The sequence below is a fragment of the Balaenoptera physalus genome (assembly GCF_965194825.1).
Source record: "Balaenoptera physalus genome assembly, chromosome: 4".
Taxonomy (NCBI): domain Eukaryota; kingdom Metazoa; phylum Chordata; class Mammalia; order Artiodactyla; family Balaenopteridae; genus Balaenoptera; species Balaenoptera physalus.
Window position 1 is genome coordinate 25,813,951 of NC_138891.1, and position 24,814 is coordinate 25,838,764.

The following is a 24,814-nucleotide window of genomic DNA, read 5'->3' on the forward strand; positions in this document are numbered from 1 at the left end:
GTAATAATGTGAACATTCTCAAGAAATCATGAGGCATGGAAGACAGTGAGAAACCACTGGCTGCTCCAAAGCTAGCCCTTAGTTGAACCCAAGTTGATTTACTTTACTTTGTTTATTTACCTTTTTGCCCCTTTCCAGACAGTTCCACTGATGGTTCATGATAAATAACTGAACACAAAAGGCTGTATTCTGCTCTCTGAAACACATGTAAAAGCAGATGCTGCAGTCCCATGCCCCACAAACAAAAGGGGAATACAAGAATGCTAAGTGTGGTCCCTCCCTTTCTAGGCAGCATTTATCCTTTGTCTAAAATGGTTGAAGCAGACACTCAACAATAAAATGAAAACCCAAACTGGCAGCCCTTCTCATTGGTTGTTTTAAGATCTCTGATTTCCAACACTGAACAGTTTCCTAAAAGGCGTTCCTTAGTATGCCACTGTTCTACGTAATGTTGATGGAAATTCTGTGCCAATTGTTCAGGAAAGGATGGGTTTGAGAGTGTTAACCAGGTTTGTTATATTCAGAAAGTTTTGGAATCTTTCATTTGTAAGTGAGCGTTGTAAATCTTTGAAAGGTAAGCCTTTCTCAAACTTACCTGGTCATGGACCACAGGCCCCATTCCCAAGTCCCACAGTGGGACATCTATGATCTTTTCATGGATGTTAGAGTTTCATAGATCTGTTTTCTGATAGACCCAGAGTGCCATGCCCTGTTATCTAGAGCTAGAATGTACCCATCGCATTTCCACAAAAGGGAAACCAAGGTGTCCAGTTCAATTTCCATCCTTCCCTGAACCTTTCTCTAGCTATTTCTACCCCAAGAAAGGTGTCAGACTTGCAAAGTCACTGCTATACTTAGTGTTTTCTTCATCATCTTGCAACACTTGCAAGTTGTTTCTGAGTCACTGTCTCTCAAACAGGTCAGCACGTTGGGGCTCAGCTGGCAGAGTAAAACTGTTATCCCTAAACTAAACGAGGTAGTAAAGCTCTGGGCTAGCCCTGGGGAGTTCTTTCTCTCCTTTCTTTTCTCCTTTCTTTTTTCTTTTCTTAAGAACAATAAGGAGTTACAAATTTTATCCATCCAGAGGCACAGGTAATTTTGATAGCTGACAATATCTACTGATGACAAGATAGTCATTTAAGAAAATTGATAGAAAGGAGTGTAAGCAAATTCCTGTTTTTTTGTTTGGTTGTTTGCTTCTAAGTTAAGGTGGGCTGTGTAGTGTTGAGCTTGGCTGGCAGTCAGGGGCCCAGGATTCTAGCACCCGTTCCACAGCAGCCCACCTGAATGACATTTGTAATAATATTCCCCAGCTATGGAATGCTCATTCATTCCTAGGCAATGTGCTGGTCACATTATCCAGTCACTAACTTTTTCAGTCATTGTTTTTCAGTTTTCACAACAAACCCTCAAGGTAGGTTGCATTATACCTATTTTACAGGTGAGGACCTAGAGAGGCCCAGAGAAGGGAAGAGATGAGTCCAAAGTCACACAGCTAGCAAGCTACAGAGCTGGAATTTGAACGTAGGACTAAAGGACTCCAAAGATGATGTTCTTTCTGCTGGTATCTCACTCAGCCTTTGAACTTTGGAAAGCACACACACTGTATGATATTTGGGCTATTTGGGCTGCAGTTTCCTCATCTGTAAAATGAATTGAGGGAATTGGATTGGCTGGTCTCTGAGGTCCTAATCATATGGAAAATACTGTTTTTTCATTAATGACAACAACAAAAAAAACAGCTGGCATGTTCTTGAATAGATGCCATGTGCCAGAAACTGTTCTAAGTGCTTTTCATATATTATTATTCCCATTTTACAGATGAGGAAACTGAGGCAACTGGCGCACAGAGAGGTTTCCAAGCACACTTGTGGCCTCTCAGCAGCAGCCATGATTCCTGTCATCTAGGTGGGTGTAAGTGAAGAGCAAACTGGGGCAAATGGGTATCTGAATAGCAGATGAGGTCAGGATACTGAAGGTTGAGATGCAGCAGCTATATATCCCCCCAAACCTAATGAAAATGCATGGCTCCCCTCAGCTGGGTGAACGCTGATGGGTTGGAAAATGTCCCTGTAGAAACTTAACTTCAGTGTTAGAAATTTCTCTAGACTCCTAAATACTGGTTTCAGGGATTTCTCAAGGTCTTGGAAACCCTCCCTGCCTTTCACTCCCTTTTTCCTCTCCTTTTTATTTTATTTCCTGAGGGGAATATATCAGAACTTACAGGCACTCCTGAAAGAGCTTATACTCTATTTCTGGGAAATCTTCCAAGGTTATTTTTTGCCAGCTGATGAGAGCAACACATACTAGGTAGCATTTTGGAAAAAAATGTTAACACTTGCAATGTATTTTTCAAACTTTAATTTACTTGGGATACTGGAGATGTTATTCATTTCACTGCTTTGTAGAGAAATAAACTGGGTTCCAATTAGAATGAAACATAGAAAATGTTTTTCCAGGTAAGGGAAATCCCATGGATGACCCAGCATTGACTTTTCTGCTGATCTGAGATAAAATGTTCAGTGTATGTCTTAAATATCTGTTGGCCCAGTTCTGGATCCATTCATTTATTTCTCTGAAGTTATTGATGACTTAATAACTCGGTTATGAAAGGCCATCAATAAATGAGTAGAAATAAATGAGTTAGGCCACTGTGTGCTCTGCTTGTTCACTGGGGGCTGAAGATAAATGTGCCAAGGGAAGGCCAGCCTTTGCAGTCACCCTGGAACAGGGAAGAGACCCAATGAGGCAGCGCAGAGGGCAAGCCCCTGGGAGGGCCCAGATGGGCAGAGGACAGCAGGTAGCCTCAATTCACCTGGATTATTCTGGAGCAGAGATCAGATCACACCCGAGGACAACGGATATAAGCAGTCATCAGAAGAAGAATCTGGAACTTGGTGACAGTCTCTTTATTGCTAGCAATATGTCTTCTGTTTTGAGTTCTTTGATGCCAGAGGGGCAGTGTGGAACAAGCAGATGATCCAGAAACTGAAGACCAAGATCTGAGTTCTGACTCTCTACTGTCTACCATTTAATAATAATGATAACACTTTCCAGATCTGAGCTTCATGTTTCACAGCTGTAAATGGGAACTGGAGATCCAAGGGCATTGCATGTTAGCTTTTATTTGCCCTTGCTACTTCTAAGAAGCAGAGTGTTTGATATATGTGTAATTTCTGTTTCCTTTATTATCCTCCATTTCTGGGAAAATGTAAAAATGACTGGGGCATTTGCTATCTTTCCTTTTTCTCCTTAAACAAGGGAATAGATCAGAGGTTGGGAAGTGGCTGAGCACAATAAGGAATGAGTAGCTGTCTTTTAAGTGACCCCTCTAGCACCACCCTAGACAGGGAGCAACAGGAAAATTAGGAAGGTACTCTTTGTTTTATGCTTATTTGGATCCCTGAGGGAAAACAAAGGCTCTGGCCAGAAATCTTTAAAAAACAGACACTGGAGCAAGAGGGGATTGTTTGCTGTATTAACCTTAATGAAAAAGAACTAAGCAAATGTAAATACATTCCTCTATCAATATTCAAATCAGGGGCCTTTGCTAAGTGAACCGGAGGAACTCTGCTCTGGGCTAGTCATATGGGATTACTCCTCACTTCAGGGGCATTCAATGGATTAAGAGAGAGAAGATTTTCCTTTCTATTTCTAAGATTTCATATTCAATACTAATGTCAGTGGAGGTTGTACAGAATGATGACAAAGACAGATAATTATCATAACAAATCTGTAGAGTTCCTTACGGGTTCCAGAGCACTTTTTCAAGCAGTAAGTGTGAATGGGATTTGACAGCAGTACTTTTGCCTTGCCATCTCCCAGTGTGGAATGTATTCATGTAATAATTTCAAGTTTACTGCCTTGCTTTACTGATTACCAAGGAGAAGACCGGATTCTCTGTCCCTAAAGAGAACGATTTCTGGATTCTGAAGAAGGGGGACATGATACAGTTGAGAGTCAATAGGAAATCTTTTTCAAATTTATGTTTTAAAAGGTAAAATTAACTCTTAGCCTCCACATAGAGAGCATTTTATGCAAATATTTTCACCTTCCTCACACTACGATAAATTCATAAACGTTCCCAAGAAGGTATAGTCACAAAATACATGCTTAGGGAGAAAGAATGAAGGAAACAACTAGATAAGGATGGGTAAAAATGTCAAGAGGAAATGTAGAAATCTCAGATACACTACCAGATGGGCTAAACTCATGGTTTAGCTACCAAAAAAAAAAAAAAAAAGGTCTGCTTCAAATAACTTTGTCCGTACAAGAGATTCAAGTTAATCCAGGGAAAACTAAATTGTTTGGTTCAGGTAAATATAGTATTTTGGTGATTTAAAAATGTATATTCACAAATTCCCTTTAAAAGATGGAGACTAATTTCCCTTCCTATTGAGTGTGGGCGATACATAATGACTCATTTTTAATCAATGGAATGGGGCAGAAGGGATGGTGATATACAAAGCTAGGTCATAAAAAAACATTGTGGTTTCCTCCTTTCTGTCTGTGTTGAACCACTTGAGGGACGTTAGTTACCATATTGTGAGGACCCGAGTCACTCTATGAGAGATCCATGTGGTAAGGATCCGAGTCTCCCTGCCAATAGTCAGCAAGGCACTGAGGCCTCCTGCCAACATGGAAGTGAGCCTTTCAGACCCAGTCAAGCCTTCAGATGACTCTAGCTCTGGCTGACATCCTGACTGCAACGTCATGAGAGACCCTGAGCCAGAAACACTCAGCTAACTTGCTTTCAAATTCCTGACACTTAGAAACTGTGAGATAATAAACGTTGGTTATTTTAAGCCACGAAGTTTTGGGATAATTTGTTCAGCAGCAATAGAAGGCTGATACAATTACATATTGGAATTATAAGTTCTAGATGTAAAAGGCACTGGAGTAGAAAATGCACCTTGGAACAAGAAGATCCTAGCTCATGCTGTTCCCCAGTGACAGTGCCCCAAACCACAAACACCATAGCAAAGTTAAGGGTTCTACATTTAGACTTGTGATTTGAGTATACAGTATTATATTTTTGTCTGAAAACAAAACAAAACAATGTTTCCCCCTGCAAAACTACTTGCAAAATACATAATGGCTGATAAGAATAACTGGTATCATAAATACATGATAGAATTCAGATATTGGGCAACAGGCAGCAAAGGGCAAATGAGGTAAGCCCTATATTCTGTTTTCTTTCTGCCTGGAGGCCCTTTCCCAATTGTAGTACAAGCAGCTAGAGTCCAAGCAGAGAACAATTCAAGCTGAGAGCAACAGTCTTACTGAGTTGAAGAACTACAAATTGGAGATTGGGTGTTATTAAAGTGGCTGGAATTTTGTTGTTGTTGTTGTCTTGGGAAAGTTACTTTAATTCTTTGAACTTCAATTTCATCATTTATAAAATGGGGTTTATAATATGTATCTCGATTGGTCAAGGTAAAGATTAAATGTGATTTTACATATGGCACCTAATTGCTAAATTGAGGCTACCATCTTCCTCCACTTCCTCTTCCTCATTATTATTTCTGTTTTCTAGAGCATGTAATTATAGAATCTGTAAATATACATTCTATATTCTGTTCCATATATATATATGGAATTTAGTCTTAAGCAGTAAAAATGTAGTGGGGTGGGTGTATACTTTTGGGTGTATAAGCCGTAAGTAAAACCAAAATAAATTCAGTGTTGGCCAAGGGAAAACCCAAGATACTTGCTCTGAAATAGTCATTTTATTTTTCTCAAAGTACTATTAGTTGCAATAACATAAAAAAAACGTCATCTGGGTCAGGTCAATTTTAGAGCTTACTGTTCTATTTCTGAAATATTTGTTGGTATAGCATGGAATTTACATTCTGCGAGGCCAGCTCCAACAGCATGGGGACATAGTATGGAAAAATATTGATAATTGTTAGATCTGAGGAACATATACGTGGGAATCTTTATTCTGTTTTCTATAGGTTTGTTAGCAATAACTAGAAAATATTCACAAGGCAAAATTAAATTTTATTTAATGACTAGATGACCCTACCATCTGCTAATCTCTTTCCCTCTTGAACCTACTTATATTTCCAGCATTTAAGTATCAATTGTGCAGAAGAACACATACTTTTACTCTTCTCCAAATGAGCTCTTTCAGTTTTAAGGGTGTTTTAAGTTATGGTTTTCTGTGATTTGGCAAACAAGTCTTTGTTCACCTGACTCATACCCTCCATATTTTTACAGACACTTTGTTGTATCCCTTCTTAGTGCTAGTCTCTCTGCTGGAGAAATCGTAATTCTTTTAATCTCCCTCTGCTCATTGAAGCTGCCCTTCTCTGGACCTTTCTCAGCTCTGCTTTGACTTTCTTGAGCTGTGGTGACCAGCACTTATCCACCCAGGTTACACACAAGCGTAAATGACAACCAAAACCAGAATTCAATGAAGGGACTTCTCGAAGCAAAAATAAAAGTGGAAGTTAGCATTAAGAGAGCATATAGAGAAGCCAGCATAGTGTTCAAAATAAAATTATGTTGGAAAAGATGAAAATTAGCCTCACTGTCACGGTTGGCAGAGTCGGAGATGGAAGAAAAATGAGTTTTTAAAAAAGTTGATTCCATTACTTTTAAGTTCCAAACGTGCAAGTTTTTGCTGCCATCACACATAGAATGAAATCAAACTCACCACCGAGGCCAGTGACCTGGCCCCTCTCGGTCTCTCCTAATCCACCTGCACTGGCTCCCACCTTGCTCACTGGGCTCCGGCCACACTGGCCTTCTCGCTGCGCGTGGAGCGCACCACAACCCACTGTGAGGCCAGGGCAGTTCCCTCTGGCTGGACTGTTTCCCCCCAGAGCCCACGTACACATCTCACTTCTGCACATCGTTCAGGACTCTGATCAAATGCCACTTCTTCAGAGAGGCCTGCCCTGGCCAGCCATAGCCTCTCCTCCATTGTTCTCCATCCTTGTACCTGCTCTACTGTGCCCATTCTCTAAACGTATAGTATGTAGCTGTTTACCTTTTTGTTCCCAGGGTCCCCCATTAGAGCGTAAGCTCTGTGAGGGTGAAGACTTTGAATTGGTAACTGCTGCATCTTCCTCACACTTAGATTCGTGCCTGACATGGGTGGGTTGTATGAATGAATAAATGAATGAACGAATAGACGCACGCACACCAATTAAGAGTGGAAGTTCTAGAACCAGATTGTCTGGGTTCGAATTTCACTATGTGTCCTTTGGTACGTTATTTAACTTCTCTGTATACAGTTTCCTTATTTAAAATATAAGCATAATAACAGCACCCACTCATAGGTTTATCTTGGAAGATAAATGAGTTAACACAGATAAAGTGCTTAGAACAGTGTTAACAACAAGAGTCAGTACTCCACAAATATTAGGATGATCATGAAAAAGGGCAAGAAGGGAAAAAGAGAAGCAATCGTGGCAGCCCTTCTTGGGTAGCGGGAATTTTCTACTGAAAGATTAAGGTGGGCGTGGTGCTCCAGGGAGCCTCACCTTCTTTGTGATGCGGGGCTGCCAAGGACACAGAATCAATGACAAGGAAAACTTGTTGGGGCGAGGGTGGGGTGGTGGAATTTTGTCTCAGGGTTTGTTTTTGTTTTTTTTTTTACATTTAAGAGACATAAAATCACAACTGCGATACCTTGCATTTCTCAAAGTGGCACATTTGCATAGACTATATATTTAAGGTTGAATACTTGCTTGTGGAACATCCTTTTTAAAGCTTCTGGGTCTGGTATGAGTAAGAATGTAACACCATTCACACTCTCAAGGTATTACAAGGCAAAAAGGAAAATTGTGACATTCCTGGTCAGTCACAGCCACAAGTTCGTATTTCCCAAAGGTTATTTTACTCTCCAGAAACAGAGAAAAAGGAAATTCCTTCAAAAATATGTACATGTCATTACATATGCTTATTATTGATTTTGATAGTATATGATCAGTAACTGCCACAATTATCTGAAAGTTTTAGCTTTTGGCAAGTAAGAATAGTCTTTATTTTCAGAAGTTGACCAGTGCAAAGATTATCCTATTTGTTAATGCAAGACCAATTTAATAAGTGCAAGCTGAGTGGAAAAATGCAATCCTCCTAAGAATTAGGTTTCTGGTCTGTAGTCAGAGCAACAGATGTTGATAATAAGCGAAGAGTTGTCAGGCAAAATGAGGGCCGACAGGTTCTTGACACATAGTTTGGAAAGTACCAAAAAACCCCCTCTGTCCAGGTCAAGTGGCAGCTGCATGGGCACTGTGGTTTGTTACTTCTGGCCTGAGCCCACCGTTTCCTGTACTTGACATTGAACATAAGAATTATTCCAAGGGTGGAAAAAACCTTTTTCTGAAACGTAGTTACCTCGGTAGTCAGCCATCATGAATAAGAACACTTCCAGGACACTTTTTAAAAACAATAGCAGCAGAAGATCAGTAGGAACCATGTAAATTATGCCAGGATTAGTTAGATAACTCTTTATGTGTCCTCTACAGGAAGCCCCAAGTGAGAAATTGTGGCCTGTGAAGTTCTGTACAGCTTGAGGACAGAGTATAATTTTCCCCTCTAATTATAGTAACTTAGTATATTACTGGTCACCATTTCCTTTCCCCCCCTTTGGTTACCAGAAAGCTTACTTGTGGTTCAACTTCAGCAAGTACATAGGACCTTATGATCTGCTTATTCATGATTCTTTTTACTGCTCTGGTTTTGTTCCTGCTTTCATTAATTTTTTTTAACTGAGTTTTAAAGTTCTTAAAAAATATTTTACTATTATTTTATCATATGTGGTGGTGTAGGCTGCTTCATCAAATCCTTCATGAGATAAGATGGTTTTAATGAAATTAATTAAGTTAGGTAGTTTTCATAAATATAATTCTAACGACCTGGAGAAGTAGACATTATTATCATTCACATTTTACAGTTAGGAAAATTGCGATTCAAAGATGTAAAAAACTTGCCCAAGATCCAAATACCATGTAGTTTTCACTGTACTATGTTGTACTATCTCATTTCTCTAATAACAACAACACAAAATACTTTTTACTGGTTTAAGTATCTTCAGGTAAGAGTGATTACTAAATTGACAATGGTACGAATGAGCTAAAATAAAGTACATTTAAATTACAAAAGAAAAAAGTTAAGCTAGCAGGTAACCTTACCAATAATTATATGTAATTGTAAAATATCAGGCAGTTAGAGGAAGATGAAGAATTTTCTTTGATGAATTTTCTTATTCTATCACTTTTCTTTTAAAGAAAAAGATATAAGAGAAGGACAAAATTTAGATAAAAGTTCTACGTGAAAGTAGGAGAATGGATTAGTTGATCTATATGAGATTTATAAAATGCTTTGTGAAAATCTGTACCACCAGCCCTCCCTAAGGACTCATTACAGCCCACCAGTGTAAGGAGATGCTTTGATCCCCTTTCGAAGGTCACCACTCTGGCCCTAATCCCAGTACGCTGACACCCTGCTGGGCTCAGTCCTGCAGTTAAGTGTCTTTCCTGGGCACTAAAGTCTGTGAAAACAGCACCAGCATGGGCTTGGAACACATGTGACAAAAAAATTCAAAGTACATATGAGCCAGGATCATTGCCAACTTCATTTTCCAGCCCTTTGTGTAGAGCATAGGATCCTTTCCTCTTTACATGAACCAGGAAAGCAGCAGCGTCTTCCCTGGCGGCACTAACCAGCTGTGCCTCATTGATGGGACTGTAGGAAAAAACACCATGAAATAAAAGAGAGATGGCTCCTCTTCAGATCCAGATATGATCAGGACACAATTCATTAAGCAGCACCGCTTATTTGAGATGTTATTCTCTCATGTCTGTCTACCTGCAATTTCAGCAAGAGGTGCAACGTTTCTACACAATTGTTTGCTTTATGTACTGAGTTAAAAATGACTAAAGCAAAATTGCCAATGACAGGTTTTACTCTGATGTTAGATTCAAGTCCAGAGTTTGCGGAGACTACACTTCCCTTACTCAAGGCGATAGCACATTGTTCTGAATAATTTTCCCTGAGGATTTTCAGGCTGTGCTTTTGCAGCTTTTCAATGTTTCTGTATTTCTATATACCTGGACCTGATAAATGAGAAGTCATGCAGGAGAAGCAGGCCCATCTGTTGTGTGCCCAACGTGCATCGAACGTGCATCAAGTAAATTTCACTGAGACGATGGCGCTAGCAAGTTGCTGGGCAGGGATTTGAACTCCGGGCTGCCTGATTCCAAGAGCTGTGCTCTTGCTCCTACACTGCAGTTTCCAGGCTTCCTGCAGCCGCAAGGAAGGCACGAGTGTATGCTAGTTCTAAGCACTCTAGAGGTTATGCAAATGTTATCGACACCCTGAAATCCTGCGTATTTTAGAGTCATCTGATTTATGTTATCTGCGGGGGCAGCCCCCTTTAGAATGAGCCTCCTGGCTATGGAACAGAAGATCTCATATCGCTGTACTCTATGCGTCGGCGTCTTTGACTTGCCTGGTGTGAAGAGGTCTCCTCCTTCTGATCTCCATCTGGGTCCACACCAACCCTGTTAAAGAGAACAGAGGACTGGTAAGGGCCTTGCTGCAGATGAGATGAGACAGCCTCTTGTGTCAGATCACCTGAACCAAAGACAATATGAGTCAGAGGAAAGGTTCGGCAGAAAACCCTCCTACCTCTCCCTGAATCAAAAGAACTTCAAATAGATGTATGGCAAGAGGAGAACTTGTACAGCTGGGCCTCTGCACAGCTGGTGACATGGGGCACCGACAGCTGTTCCCTGCTGCTGTCTTTCCCAGCAAAAGAGCCTGAGAACCTGGGATAGGAGCGCTCAGGAAAAGACCTCCATGGCCCCCAAAACAGGGATCCTAGAAGGAAGGCCACCTGCTCCTCCTGCAGGACTCACTGACAAAACTGCTCTGGGAATGTGGTGGCCCAGGCTGGAGGAGGCTCCCCAGGACAGAGAAAAAACAGATCCTTTGTCCAGATGCTCACGGAGGCTGGCAGCAGGGAGGATCCAGGTTTGTGGGGCCTGAGGCTCATACAATTTGGGGGGCTCTCTTTAAGCCAATTAGTACAAAAATACAAATAGAAAATTAGGGATGAAAGTGACTCTTTGAAGAGAAAGAGAAAATAAATTATAACACATTTCATAATTTTAAAATCTGGCAAATGCAACAGACATCTCCACATCTATAAAATACTTAATATTCTAATTAATTTACTGCCCGACATACCTCTAAAATAACTTTTTCCTCCTAAGTTTTGCCTGCATACTTTGTTACTCTCTTTATATGATATAATGATTTTGTACAAGAGAGAATAGGAGGACAAGGTAGTCTCTCCTCTAGCAAGAGTCATCACAATTATTAATAATTGGGAGGCATTAAAACATGGTTCCTTACACACAGACACGCTTGCTGTGTGCAGCACCGCTAAAGGTTTATACCCCGAAAAGACAAGATTTCTGATTAATATCACTTCACGCAATTCTCGTCAACAATACCCAGTACGCTTATCAGTGTATATGCTGCATCCTTGAATGTACGTATTCCTGAATTTCCGTTTTGACAGGGCATCAATGAGAACAGAATCCTCCACTTTGAATTGCACACATCTCATGACTGGAAGAATTTTCCACAGACTAGCTTCTGGCTCAGTGCATCTGAAGCCTTGTTTTTCCTCCACTACCCCCAGACTTGTGAAGCCAGGCGCCATAGGACATGTTCATCTTCTATCCAGCCTCGTGACACGCTTCCTGTAAGCCGTCGCTGCAGAAGGCTGGCCAGCAGTGACCTGCCCTTGCACAGAAGTGGCTGCAGACCACACAGCCTCGTCCCACTAAATGCAGACTAAATGCGCTCCCAATTCAGCTTCCCCTTGGTCGGACCCCACAGCTGCCCAGGGCCACTCCAGAGCCATCTGACCAGGCGAGAGGTATGACGGAGGGGAAACTGTAGTACAAAGAAACAGTGATCAAACCCAACAGTGGTTAAAATATATTCCTTTTGCAAATCTTACGAAAACATAGGACCATGGGAACACAATGCTGGGGCTCTTCCCAGGGCCTTGGAAGGGCCGGAGCATGTGAGGGCCTGGAGCTTGAACTTCCTCTGCTCCGGAGAGCGGGCCTCTGCCTGTGGTGGGCGGCATGGGGTGCAGCTCAGGGCCTCAGCCACCTGGCTGGGGCTCCGCCAGAGCCTTTCCTGAGAACGTCACAATTTCTGCAGCTTTAGAGTCTTTGCTTCCACTCCGGCCCCTGTAAACACTTCTGCAGTGCCCTTGTTCTGGTCCCTAGACGGGGGGGAGGGGAGGCAGGTTAGAAGCTACCAGGCCTGCAGATGTGTTAGCGTGCGAAAGGAAAGCCAGGGTGGAGAGGTGGCTTGTTTAAAATACCTCTGATTCTTCAAAAATTAGTGTCCTCTGGGCATGAATAGCCCCTTTTCTCTAACCCAGAGGGTGAGATGGGCAGCTATTTATTGTGTGCCGAACCTTTTGGCCTTCAGGTAACTAGAAAGAGCCTCTGGTGGGGACTAACCTTTGATTTTCTTAGAGTAGAAAGAGCTATTTGATCTATTTCGTTGAAGTTGGAGGGAGAGAAGGACAGGAAGAGGGAGGCGAGGGAAAGGGGGTCAGGAAGGAGAAAGGAGAAGGGGGGAGGAAAGAGAAGAGAGAAGGGAGGGAGGGGGCGGTGTAGGGATGGGGGGAGGAAGGAGGGGCAGGGAGGAGAGAAGACTGGGAGAGGTGAAGTGGGGAGGGTGGGAGGATAGAGAAGAAGAGAGGGGGAGGGAAAGGAGGAAAGGGTAGGGGAGAGAGAATGGAGCGGAGTTAAGGCCCAGCCTCTCAAGGTGGGTCTAGACAGTGACCTTGGGGTATAGGTGGCCTGAGTCCAACCTCTATGAACAGTGGGGTCCCAGTTGGAGGCACCCTGGTCCCCTTTCTCGTGAGGCTGGGCCACCTTCAAGCCTCTGGTGGATCTGAGCTCTCTGGTGGAGGCTGGGAGCCCCTAGGGGCCTTTATTACTGAGCCCTAACCCCTTTCCCAACACCAGGAGCTACAGGCACCCATGCAGGCTGTGAACTGAACTGAGGGTCCTGAAGCTCCCACTGCTGCATTTGCTTAGGGCCTTTTTCTTTTTTTTAGTTCTCTGTCTAGAAAACTGGAGAGAACAGAAATCAAATTTCACAAGAAACCCAACATTTAAAGTTTGAGGCAGCACTGAGGCCTTCCTCCCCGGTAGCAGTCATAGCAGACATTGCTAGTTTCAATTATTCTAGAAGCCAGATAGAGCGGACGAATGATAGCAGTGGATTAAGTGCTTCAGTTTTTATGTGGGACTCGGTGAAAAGCATCTCAGGGGCCCGAGAGATTGGCTGTTTTCCTCGGAGCAAGAATACCTCTCTTCCCTCCTCCCGTTTCAGAGAAGCTCAGGGTCTGCTCCTGGGGCCAGGCCTGCAGCCCTCTTGCCTAGAGCAGACTAAACATCTCAAGAGGCTTGAGGAAAGAGAGACTCCGTGTGAGTTATTCCCTCCTGGGGCAGCTGGTGGGGAACAAAGCAGATGTGGTCCCTGCCCTCACAGGGCATACGGTTAGGTAGGTTTAATTAGAAAAATCTGAAAAGTTTATTATAATTTTTCTGGTTTTATTTTTTTAATTAATTTTTATTGGAACATAGTTGCTTTACAATGTTGTGTTAGTTTTTACTGTACAGCAAAGTGAATCAGCTATACATATACATATATCCCCTCCCTTCTGGATTTCCTTCCCATTTAGGTCACCAAAGTGCATTAAGCAGAGTTCCCTGTGCTATACAGTAGGTTCTCATTAGTTCTCTACTTTATACATAGTATCAATAGTGTATATGTGTCAACCCCAATCTCCCAGTTCCTCCCACCCCCCCTTCCTCCCTTAACCCCTTGGTATCCATACATTTGTTCTCTATGCTATTATAATTGAGGTGCTATGAAGGAAAGGCACCTAAGAATCATGCCTTCTTCCTCTTATGATTTTGCCTCCTTTTCATAGCAATCTTGCTAAAATATATTACCTGGGCCCCTGCTTCCTTAAACAGAGTGTGATGGGGCTACTCGGAACTTTACTGGAGGTTTCAGTATCGCCACTGGCCCCATAAAATCTAACACTCACTTTTTATAATGATTTCCAAGAGGTATGTGAACCTCTTTATGCCCAGATTAAATGGTCCCTGGCTACTATTCTTTTTCTTTTTGAAATTCTTGTATCTGCCATTTAGATTGCCTTGATTTCCTACCTGCAACAATATGTTAGAATATTGTCTCTATGCTTGCCCCCTACTTTTTTTTTTAACATCTTTATTGGAGTATAATTGCTTTACAATGGTGTGTTAGTTTCTGCTTTATAAAAAAGTGAATCAGCTATATGTATACATATATCCCCATATCTCCTCGCTTTTGCATCTCCCTCCCATCCTCCCTATCCCACCCCTCTAGATGGTCAGAAAGCACGGAGCTGATCTCCCTGTGTTATGCGGCTGCTTCCCACTAGCTAACTATTTTACATTTGGTAGTGTATATATGTCCATGCCACTCTCTCACTTCGTTCCAGCTTACCCTTCCCCCTCCTCATGTCCTCAGGTCCATTCTCTACGTCTGCATCTTTATTTCTGTCCTGCCCCTAGGTTCTTCAGAACTATTTTTTTTTTTTTAGATTCCATATATATGTGTTAGGATACGGTATTTGTTTTTCTCTTTCTGACTTACTTCACTCTGTATGACAGACTCTAGGTCCATCCACCTCACTGCAAACAACTCAATTTCGTTTCTTTTAATGGCTAAGTAATATTCCATTGTATATATGTGCCACATCTTCTTTACCCATTTATCTGTCGATGGACACTTAGGTTGCTTCCATATCCTGGCTATTGTAAATAGAGCTGTAATGAACATTGTGGTACATGTCTCTTTTTGAATTATGGTTTTCTCAGGGTATATGCCAAATAGTGGGATTGCTGGGTCGTATGGTAGTTCTATTTTTAGTTTTTTAAGGAACCTCCATACTGTTCTCCATAGTGGCTGTATCAATTTACATCCCCACCAACAGTGCAAGAGGGTTCCCTTTTCTCCACATCCTCTCCAGCATTTGTTGTTTGTAGATTTTTTGTTGATGGCCATTCTGACTGGTGTGAGGTGATACCTCATTGTGGTTTTGATTTGCATTTCTCTAATGATTAGTGATGTTGAGCATCCTTTCATGTATTTGTTGGCAATCTGTATATCTTCTTTGGAGAAATGTCTGTTTAGGTCTTCTGCCCATTTTTGGATTGTCACCCCCTACTTTTTAATTTAGTGTGGGACTGATAGCCTGAGAGTCAAATTTAGTACATTTTTTTCTTTTCAAGTTTATAATACACACACACATATGTAACAAAATAATACAATTGAAACATTACAGAAGGGCTTACAAGAAAACACAGTAGTCTCCTGCCACACCCTGCACACCCACAGACCGACTCCCCTCTTCTGAGGGCAATTTTCTGCCTTTTCTCCATTGTGATGTATAAACTGGCATCAGCATGCGTGGCACATTCACACAGCATCCCCAGCATTAAGCAAACACGCCAGCTGCGTCTGTATCTCTTACTCTCCTCTTCAAGAAAGCAAGTCAGAGTGTGAAAGTAACCCCCTAAAGGGTTAACCTTGAATCCACTCACTTTTATGCATAAGAGATCATTTACACGCTGTGGGTTCTTGAGAGATTATTAGAAAGAAGACACAATGAACCCTGGCATGTGGCACCACAGGTGTATACATACAGCAGCTCCCAAGGCGAGATCACAGGTGTATGGGATGAAGTGCACCCTCCTTAGGTGTTATCCAAGGCTCTTCGGCACCTTTCCCACAGCCTCGTACCACCCTTTCTGCTCATCTGATCTAGACGCAGTGTTCCAGGGCCGGTAAATGGACCTGTCCTTGTTTCTGGGCCTCAGTACCCAATCGGGCCCCTGAGCTCTGGTCCTGCCCGGATCAGTGCCTCTTCCATTGACTGAATCCCCTCTCTCCAAACTCTAGTTGGTGGTTGGGCCATGCTGGCCATCGCTGGCCATCTGTGATGCCCCGCCTCCTTTCCTGAACTTCCCTCTCCTGCCCTTTCTCTTCGGATCACCACCGTGGACCATCCGTTTTGTTGCCCTAACTTGGTTCAGGTGCCCCATCACTTAAAGTGTTCACCGACTTGGATGGCAAGTAGCAATACACCTTCGACTCCGTTCTCCGCTTCCCGGCAGAACCCCTTCCGGGGTGTCCGTGATCGTCCTGCTGTGTCCCTGGCCCACCCTGTGTTCACCTCTCTGGTGCCAGCCAGACGAGTGGGGCTAGCCAGTGCTCTTCAGGATATGCCAGCCCTGGCTGGAATCCCAGCACTCAGGATCACCCTGTGGTTGTTGAGGGGTGAGTGAAAGACCCTCTCACTACTGGGTGACCCGCATCACTCACTGCCTTGGTTTCCTTGTGAGTACAATGGGGATAATGACAGAACCTGCTCCCTATAGTTGTGGTGAGGATTAAATGAGAAAATACTTGTAAAGTGTTAGCTTAGGGCCTGGTACCCACTGAGCTCTCAAGACACGTGAGCAGCTGTTGTCCATGTTATTATTTTTATTATTATCAGTACTTTTTTTTAAATCAGTGGGGCCAGAACTCAGTACTGCCATACTCACTGCTCAACCCTTCTAGTTCCTGGTTCTGCACTGGGCCACCCTTGGGTATAAACTAACAGTTACAGCTGAGCCATAGGCAGTGGCCAGTGCACAGCAGGAATTTCCAGTTTCACAGTAAAACATCATTTCTATTTACAGAGGGCCAAGCTCTCCAGATTGGAATTCATTTACAATTTACTGGTAGGCTAGGGAGGTAAGAGGGCAACAAAGAAGGAAAGGAAGGTGTCTAGAGAGCAAGGGGAAGGAAGGAAAGCGTAGAACTGAGCAGAAAGGAGCAAAGAGAAGGCAGGTGCAAAGGAAACAGTATCTTACTATAAAGAATAGGTACGGGTGGTGGATAAATAACCACAAAGGTGCGTGCAGTTTCAGAAAGGGAAGCCAAGGGTGGGTAGAGGAACAACCGCACGGCCCAGGATAATCTCTAAAAATATAGAGAATTGAAGAGACAGTAAAGGATTAAAAAGCAATTAAAGAGTCTGGTTAAAATTTTATACCATGTTTTGCATTTTTGATGCACCTTTTAATTTTAAACAAGTCGAGGGCCGCCTCTGTGGTATTCAGATGAAAATGAAAACGAGCTTTGCACGTATTCCCAGCTGTGCCCTCCAACGTCTCACTCCGGGTTCCTCATTTATGGCGAGCAGCCAGCGCCGTTTTCAGAGCCAAACACGACTCTGTGCACCATCGTGCACCTCCCCTCCCATGGCACCTCCATTCTTTGGTGAGTTTTATTAGACATATTAAAGTCTCAGGATGCTCCCATAACCAACCACGGCAAAAAGAATGCTCCAAAGTTGGGTTTTTTCATAGAGGGGAAGCAAGGTAAGTAACTAACAAAAGCCTCGCTTTTCCCATTAAAGCCAACAAAATCCATTCTGATCCTTATCACTTAGCACCTCCGGAAAGGCAGTGAAATATTACCAGGGCTTAGTCTCATTGTGTGAATTCCAATAGTCTTGCGTTCCGTTTGGTTCTTTTTGACCCCCACCCCCTGCTGACAGGGGCCAGGTGGTAAGGGAGGAGAAAGCATTTCCTCTAAGAACTGTATTTGATGGCTAAATGTAAAAAATGACATTTTCAGTAAGGGAAGAGCGACTGGATATTGAGTGCAATAAATACAGCAGGACAATGGAGGAGTCTGAAAGACACCCGCTGAGGTTTGCAGACTATTGTGTAGCCATGAGAACATCCCACAGGGGCCCAAATCTGGTACTTCACCCCATTTCCACCCTATATTATTTGAATAAATATTAGTGGGGCTTGTGTATGACCCAAATCAATCTAATATAATCACTCAAATATTTTAAATTTATTTTGGGGAATTAAGAAAATGGACTAACGTAATTGGAAAGACTCACCTCAGTTCATTTTGTGGTTTCGGCGTGGCACAGTAGTTAGATGAGTTAGGAGCCTGCAGCCAGGCTGTATGGGTTCAAATCTCACTTCTGTGATTTACTACACTTGTAACTTTGGGACAAATTACTTAATCTCTCTAAACCTCAGCTTTCTCAATTGTAAATGGGGATATGTATATATTAATGTAGCGGTTATTATAAGGATAAAATGAGTTAATACCTATAAAGTGTGTAAAATATTGGCTGCCACTTAGGAAACACTCATGAAACATTAACTGATATTCTTGGTGTTATTAGCAAGAAATTGATGTACCCTAAATTGAGTGGTAAATAGGTTAAAGCCAAGAGTAGATTGTCTATAAATGATAGGTGCTAAGCTATAAAGATCAGTGACAGGATTCCTGCCATCAATGACTCCAGATCTAACGGCAAAGACAGACATTGTAAGCGAAGAACTAGAGTACAGTGAGGTAGGCGTTGTACACAGAATTATTGGAACACACAAACAGAGAGCCCAACCAAAATGGGTTGTGGAGGGATTGGGCACATTTCAAAGAGGAGCTGGGTTAAAAAAAAAAAAAAAAATCATCCCCAAACCATATTCCACAGCCAGGTTAATGAACTTTCATTCTTTGTACACTGCAATATAAATTGAAGAGGAGTGTAATTCAACTAACTAATTGAATATTAGTTGGAGTTTAGAATAATATTAAAATTTAAATAGCTTCATCAAGTTAAAACAACAACAACAAAAAAACCCCCACAAAAAGCAAAGAACTGGGTATTGAAAAGGGAGTGTAGTGTATGTGCTTGACATTAAGATTTGATTGCCGAGGGGCTTCCCTGGGGCTTCCCTGGGGCTTCCCTGGTGGCGCAGTGGTTGAGAATCTGCCTGCTAATGCAGGGGACACGGGTTCGAGCCCTGGTCTGGGAAGATCCTACATGCCGCGGAGCGACTAGGCCCGTGAGCCACAACTACTGAGCCTGCGCGTCTGGAGCCCGTGCTCCGCCACAAGAGAGGCCGCGACAGTGAGAGGCCCGCGCACCGCGATGAAGAGTGGCCCCCGCTTGCCGCAACTAGAGAAAGCCCTCGCACAGAAACGAAGACCCAACACAGCCAAAAATAAAATATAAATAAATAAATTAATAAAATTTAAAAAATTAAAATAATTAAAATAATTAAAAAAAAAAAAGATTTGATGCCGAGGCATCCATTTCTAAAGACATCCATCTTCTATAAACACATTGCCTGCTATATGATACAATTCCTAGCATAACAACCAGAAGAGGAATTAAGCTGCCCCACCCATAAAGTTCCCTCTTTCAGAAAGCCCTGGGTAACCCAGATGACTGACTGCTTGAGTGACCCAGGTTCTCCTTTCTCATCCTCGAATTCCTACTCTTATGCTTCAAATTAGCCAATAAAGAGTGAGCACCTGAAAACCTAGACACCCCACTCTCAGACCGAATAAAGGCAGAGCCCCAGGTCCATTCTCTCTCTCTCTCTCTCCCCCCACCCCCATGACCTTGTTGTGTGGCCTCAGGGGTGCTGAGTACACCCTGTGAGCAATGAAACTTGTTCCTGAAAGTTCCCTGATGGTTTTTGGAAGTGTGTCATGCAATCATAACAAAAACCACAAGGGCTGGTCCAGCCAAAACATTGGCCCCAGTGGGAGAAATGTCTGTGGCGTCTCCCTACGAGGAATATGGGCGAGTGAGTGCCTCAGGCATTCCTAACTCATAGCTTCACTCTCAATAGACTGGGACCCACACCACATGAGGAGTTAGTGAAAGAGAGGTTGGGAGAGGGTACTCCAGGCTGAGGGCACAGCATGGGCAAAAGGGCTAGAAATTTAAAAGAACAAAGTAGACTTAGGACATGGTAAATAATTGTGTGAGTAGATTGGGAGGGCTATGCATGTTGAGGTGGGCAGAATTGCTCTGGGTGAGATCAGAAAGTAATTTGAGGCCAAATTATAAAGGATCTTGAATGCTATGCTTATGAGAGTGTTTTTTGTTTTGTTCTGTTTTCCTGTAGGCAGTAGGAGTTGAAATAATTAGATTTATGTTCTAGAAAAACAACTGGTGGCAAAATTGTGATATTAAGAAACTGGAGGCATGGAAGTCATTTAGTAGATGACTGCAAGAGTCCAGCCAAGAGTCTAAGCTAAGACACTGGTGGTGGAGAAGAGATGGATTTGAGATATGTGTACATGGCGGGGCAGGGGGTGGTGGTAGTGGTACATGATGGACTGACTGTGGAGGGAAGGAGAGGAAACTACCGAGATGATTCTGAGTTTTTAACTCAGCACACCTGAATAGTTCACCCCTGCCCTTAACCATATACGGGAGGCGTATATATGGATTTTCTCTCTTTCTTTTTTTATAAAATTTTTATTGGAGTATAGTTGACTTACAATGTTGTGTTAGTTTCAGGTGTACAGCAAAGTGAATCATATATATATCTATATATATATCTATATATATATATATCTATATATATATATATAGATATATATATAGATATATATATATATCTCCATTCTTTTTCAGATTCTTTTCCCATATAGGTTGTTACAGAACATTGAGTAGAGTTCCCTGTGGTACACAGTAGGTCCTTATTAGTTATCTATTTTATATATAGTAGTGTGCATATGTTAATCCCAATCTCCTAATTTATCACTTCCTCCCATATTTCCCCAAGGTCAGCCTGCTACATTCTTATCGGCTCAAGAAAATAGCCCCTCCTCCTTAAGAGTTTTAGTTATTTGCTTGTCCGAAGTGGAGGTTGAGACTACATGGTAAAATCCAAGGAATAAGGGAGGGAAAATGGGTGTTTCAAGGACAAGATCAGTGCACTGGAAATGTTCACAGAAGCTGGAGAAGGGTGTATCACGATCAATATTTGAAGACAGTTTGGACATCTTATTTAAGAAAGGCTACAGAGAGGCTAAGGAAAGAGGCTCAGGAGAGTAATTTATCATAGTCTTGAAGAGAGGTGAACATTTTCTGGATGAAGGCTGTGGCAACAGAGGTAGAAAAATTTCAGTTTGGATTAACCTCCGTTACATGAGACAGACAGTAGTACCACATGGGAATTACCCAAATGTAGACAATGTGGGCTCAGAATCAAGAAAAGCACCCCACTTCCCCATTTCTTATTTGCTTTTAAGCAAAGAATGATGGATCACGTCAGAGGTATGAGAGTGAGTCCCTTGATCAGTAATTGGGTAGATGGTTTACACTTCTATCAGAAGACTGGATTTAGAGCGCACAGAGGCGTTGAACTTGAGGAGTGATAAGATAATATATCTGCCAATGAAGTGAAGGGAGAAAGGGAGGTTCCATAATTTGGGGACATGGAGCATTTGATATGACTGTGAACTCCACAGACAAGTAGGATACCGGTGAGTCTGGGGATGCTGCTGAGAGCAGAGCTGTCTCTCTGGGTTTCCACCAGCGCGTGGACACGCTGTCATCTGTTGGTCTCCCGTACGCTCTGCTGGATTACACTTTCCCACCCCTGGGGCTTGGCTGATCACTAAATTGAAAATGGCTAGATCAAGTGTTCAGGTGACACTCCTGCCCTGGTGTCCTGTGGCTGTCCGCATGACTTTTGTTTTTTAGGAGATTATGGATGTGGAACAGATTCCTTGGGTCACTGTCGGGCTGATCAGACTAGAGAAGGGTCTGATGTCTCTTTAACTCTTTGCTGATACAGTTTACTACAAATACTAGGTAACAGCTAACAAGGCATATAGCCTAATCATTAGGAGCTAGACACCCTGACAAGCTGGTCCCACCATTTACCTGTGTGGCTATAGGCAAGAAGCTGTGCCTCGCTTTCCCCTTCCATAAAACGGAATATGAATAGTAACTATCCATGGGGTTGTTGTGAGTTGGTGGATGTAAGGGGCTCAGCGGAGGACTTCACCGAGAAGTCCTCAGGAGCGGTCGCTGCTGTTATTGTTGTGGTTCTTGTTGATGTTATCCTGGCTGCTTAGGCCTTCTGGATAGAGATTTAACTGTGTCTCCAGCATGGGAGTTATGTTTCACCGTTCGTCACCTGGCCTTAAAGTCCGTTTTCCACGTAACTCCCGGTTCCAGCGGAGGCTTATTTACAGTGTAAACACTGAGAAGAGGAGGTGTTTTCTGGATGCATAGATGAGCCATTGGGCTCGTGTTTATAATCTCTGACAATTTAGAAATACATTTGGGAACATATAAGTATGCTGAAAACGTTATGTTCTTTGAAAAATAAACACCAGTAAACAAGTACATGTCACAGACACAAACCAGATCTATATCCTGTTCTTTAAGTTTGGCAAAACGTCCCTTGAGTTTGGAGTGTTTAGTTTTGCCAGGATGTAAGCTAATTTCAGGCTACAGATAAGAGTCAATTAGAAAGGGGATTGGGACTGAATACACAGACTAATTTCTTTTGACCTAAGCTGCAAGCACACCGACACACTTTGGTGGGAAGACAGATGTAATAACTTATCAAGGCATCTGGCCTTTCTTCCCTAAGGCTTCACTCTGGGTGCCCTGTCTGGGCAATTAGGGATTTATCAGAGCCAAGCATTCATCCCCTTTCAAGGAAAGCCATCCTTTCAAGTGGATTAGCTTGCTTACATTCTAGTGTGTTACCAGGTGAGGCGTCTTCTCAATGTCAAACTGAAGACGTTTTATGAGAAAAAAGAGAGACATTTTATTACTGGATATAAAGAGGTTGTAGGAGTCTGCTTTAAATGTTGGTGTGAAACCAAAACTGGTTGAAAATAAATCCCAGACTGTCAGCTGTCTGAGTGAGAAGTGGAAAATTTAAAACTTGGAAACTATGGTGGTTCCTTCACAGTCAAATAGCCTCCCATGGCAATACCAGAATTGCGTCTCCTTCCCTCACTCCAAACCACCCCAGGCTATAAGGAACTCAAGGTGGAACTGTGGCCTAATCCCTGCTCTCCAGGAAAGACCACACTTGGCATGTAGCGCTGGTCTAGAGGCCATCTCAGAGCAAGACTTCACACTGCTGTTCTCTGATGCGCTCAGACTTCAGTGGGAAGGAGCCTGGATGGGGATGTGTCCTCCTGATGCAAGGAGCATATTATCCCCATGAGAAATCACCCACAAAAATCAAGAATGGACTTTGACGATAAGGGGGAAATACATGAAACATACATTTAGGGAACCATTAAATTTCTTTAAGCAATAACCCAGGAGAAAAGTTGACCCAGCCAAAGTAAATGATGGCCAGGAGACATTTATGTGGAATGATGTCCTGGAAATTATCCTAAGAGGAAAACAACAAAGCTTTGCAACACTGATGGATGTTTATCTACAGTACAGCTGTTGCAGGAGGTATAATTCCAGTGGCTGGTTCTGAATTCTCCATCCCAAGTTGGCTTTACCTGTTGGTAGGGCACGTAATCTACAAGGTGTTTTGAGAAGGCTACCTCCCCAAATCGTGACCTTCTCTAACTTCTAATGTCTGAACTTCCTTAACATGAGATAAAGTGCTTCATTCCCAGTTGAAGATTAGACCTAAAGGCAAGGACTTGGTAGAGGCAATATTTGGACTTGTATTCACACAATGTACAAGTGACTGGATTAGGCTTATCCCTGAGAGCAGGAAGAGGTGAGAACAAAAGCCCAAAGGGCACCAAGGTATTGAGAGAGGGCATCATGGAACGTGGAAGTAAGGGCGGCAGAGTGTGAAAAGGCACCTGGAAATGTAAACTTAATAGTAGCAACTAATATATATTGAGTGCTTAAGGAGTGTTAGAATAAGCATTCGGTAATACTCCTGTTTTATCTAAAGCATATGGAGGTGGGGAAGAGGATCTTAAGTTATCATTGTAATACCATGTATTTTAATAATTAAAAATTTAAAAAAGATTTATAACCCATTTCTTTAAGTTGGCCATTAAAAAGCACTTGCAACTGGGTTCTATAATAATTTTGCACCAGTAAATCTGTTGCTTCTGGCTATCCATCACCAACATCCTGCAGATAGTACAGAATTATTAACCATGTGGACGTAAAACATGAAAAAATAGCCAAAGAAAATTGTTTCACCAACACTAATAAATCACTAAAATTGAAATGAAAACATCTTTGGGGTAAATAATGGTTGCCCAAACCATTACTTAGGCCCCAAATTGGAAGTAGATTGTGATCCATAATCTCTGCAAACAACTGAAATCTTATCCTCCTTTGGGGTTGACACTTTTTAAGGCCATGTGATGCTATTAATAATTAATACTCAGCCTTGCGATATACACATATTTAATTTTTTAATGAAAAAACTTCTTCCTTATCCTCAGAAGAGAGTTAAGTCAGAAATACCAGTCTCAATATTGCATTATAAATGAGTAAATGTCTGAATTTTAAAAGGGAAATTCACAGGAAGAGGTAATGGCTAAACTAGGAAGCTGTTACTGCATGACTCATCAAAAAGAAGACAATAATGTTAGTTTCTTGCAGAGAGGGATTAAAGTAAATCGCTAGAAAAATAATGTTTTCTCTGGCCAAACCAGCTGCTATTAACCATGAGACTGAGGTGCATGCCTGCATGCAGGGCTGTGTTAAAAGGAAATGAAAATTTTAAACTTTAAAGTAAAAGAATTCATGGTTAATGCTAGAATTACACTGAAAACTGCACTTTGACTTCAGAATCAAAGGCTTAAAATCAGGGATGTGAATTGAGAATTAATGAAATGCCATTGGGAAGAAGTTATCTTAGAGCAGATGAGAAAGAGGAAGATGAAAGAGTGACTGAAAATCTGCTGTAAAACGGTT

At 42.2% G+C, this 24,814-nt stretch overlaps 1 protein-coding gene across 21 annotated transcripts in view; it reads right to left on the bottom strand.

The window, feature by feature from the left end:
* SLC9A9 (solute carrier family 9 member A9) overlaps positions 1-24,814 on the bottom strand; it is a 683,127-nt gene that overhangs the window by 102,167 nt on the left and 556,146 nt on the right. For all 21 annotated transcript variants that reach the window (XM_082461227.1, XM_082461222.1, XM_082461225.1 and 18 more), the window contains one exon: positions 10,462-10,517. In XM_082461227.1, coding sequence (XP_082317353.1) covers positions 10,462-10,517 — 56 coding nt within the window. The remainder of the gene's footprint in view (positions 1-10,461; positions 10,518-24,814) is intronic.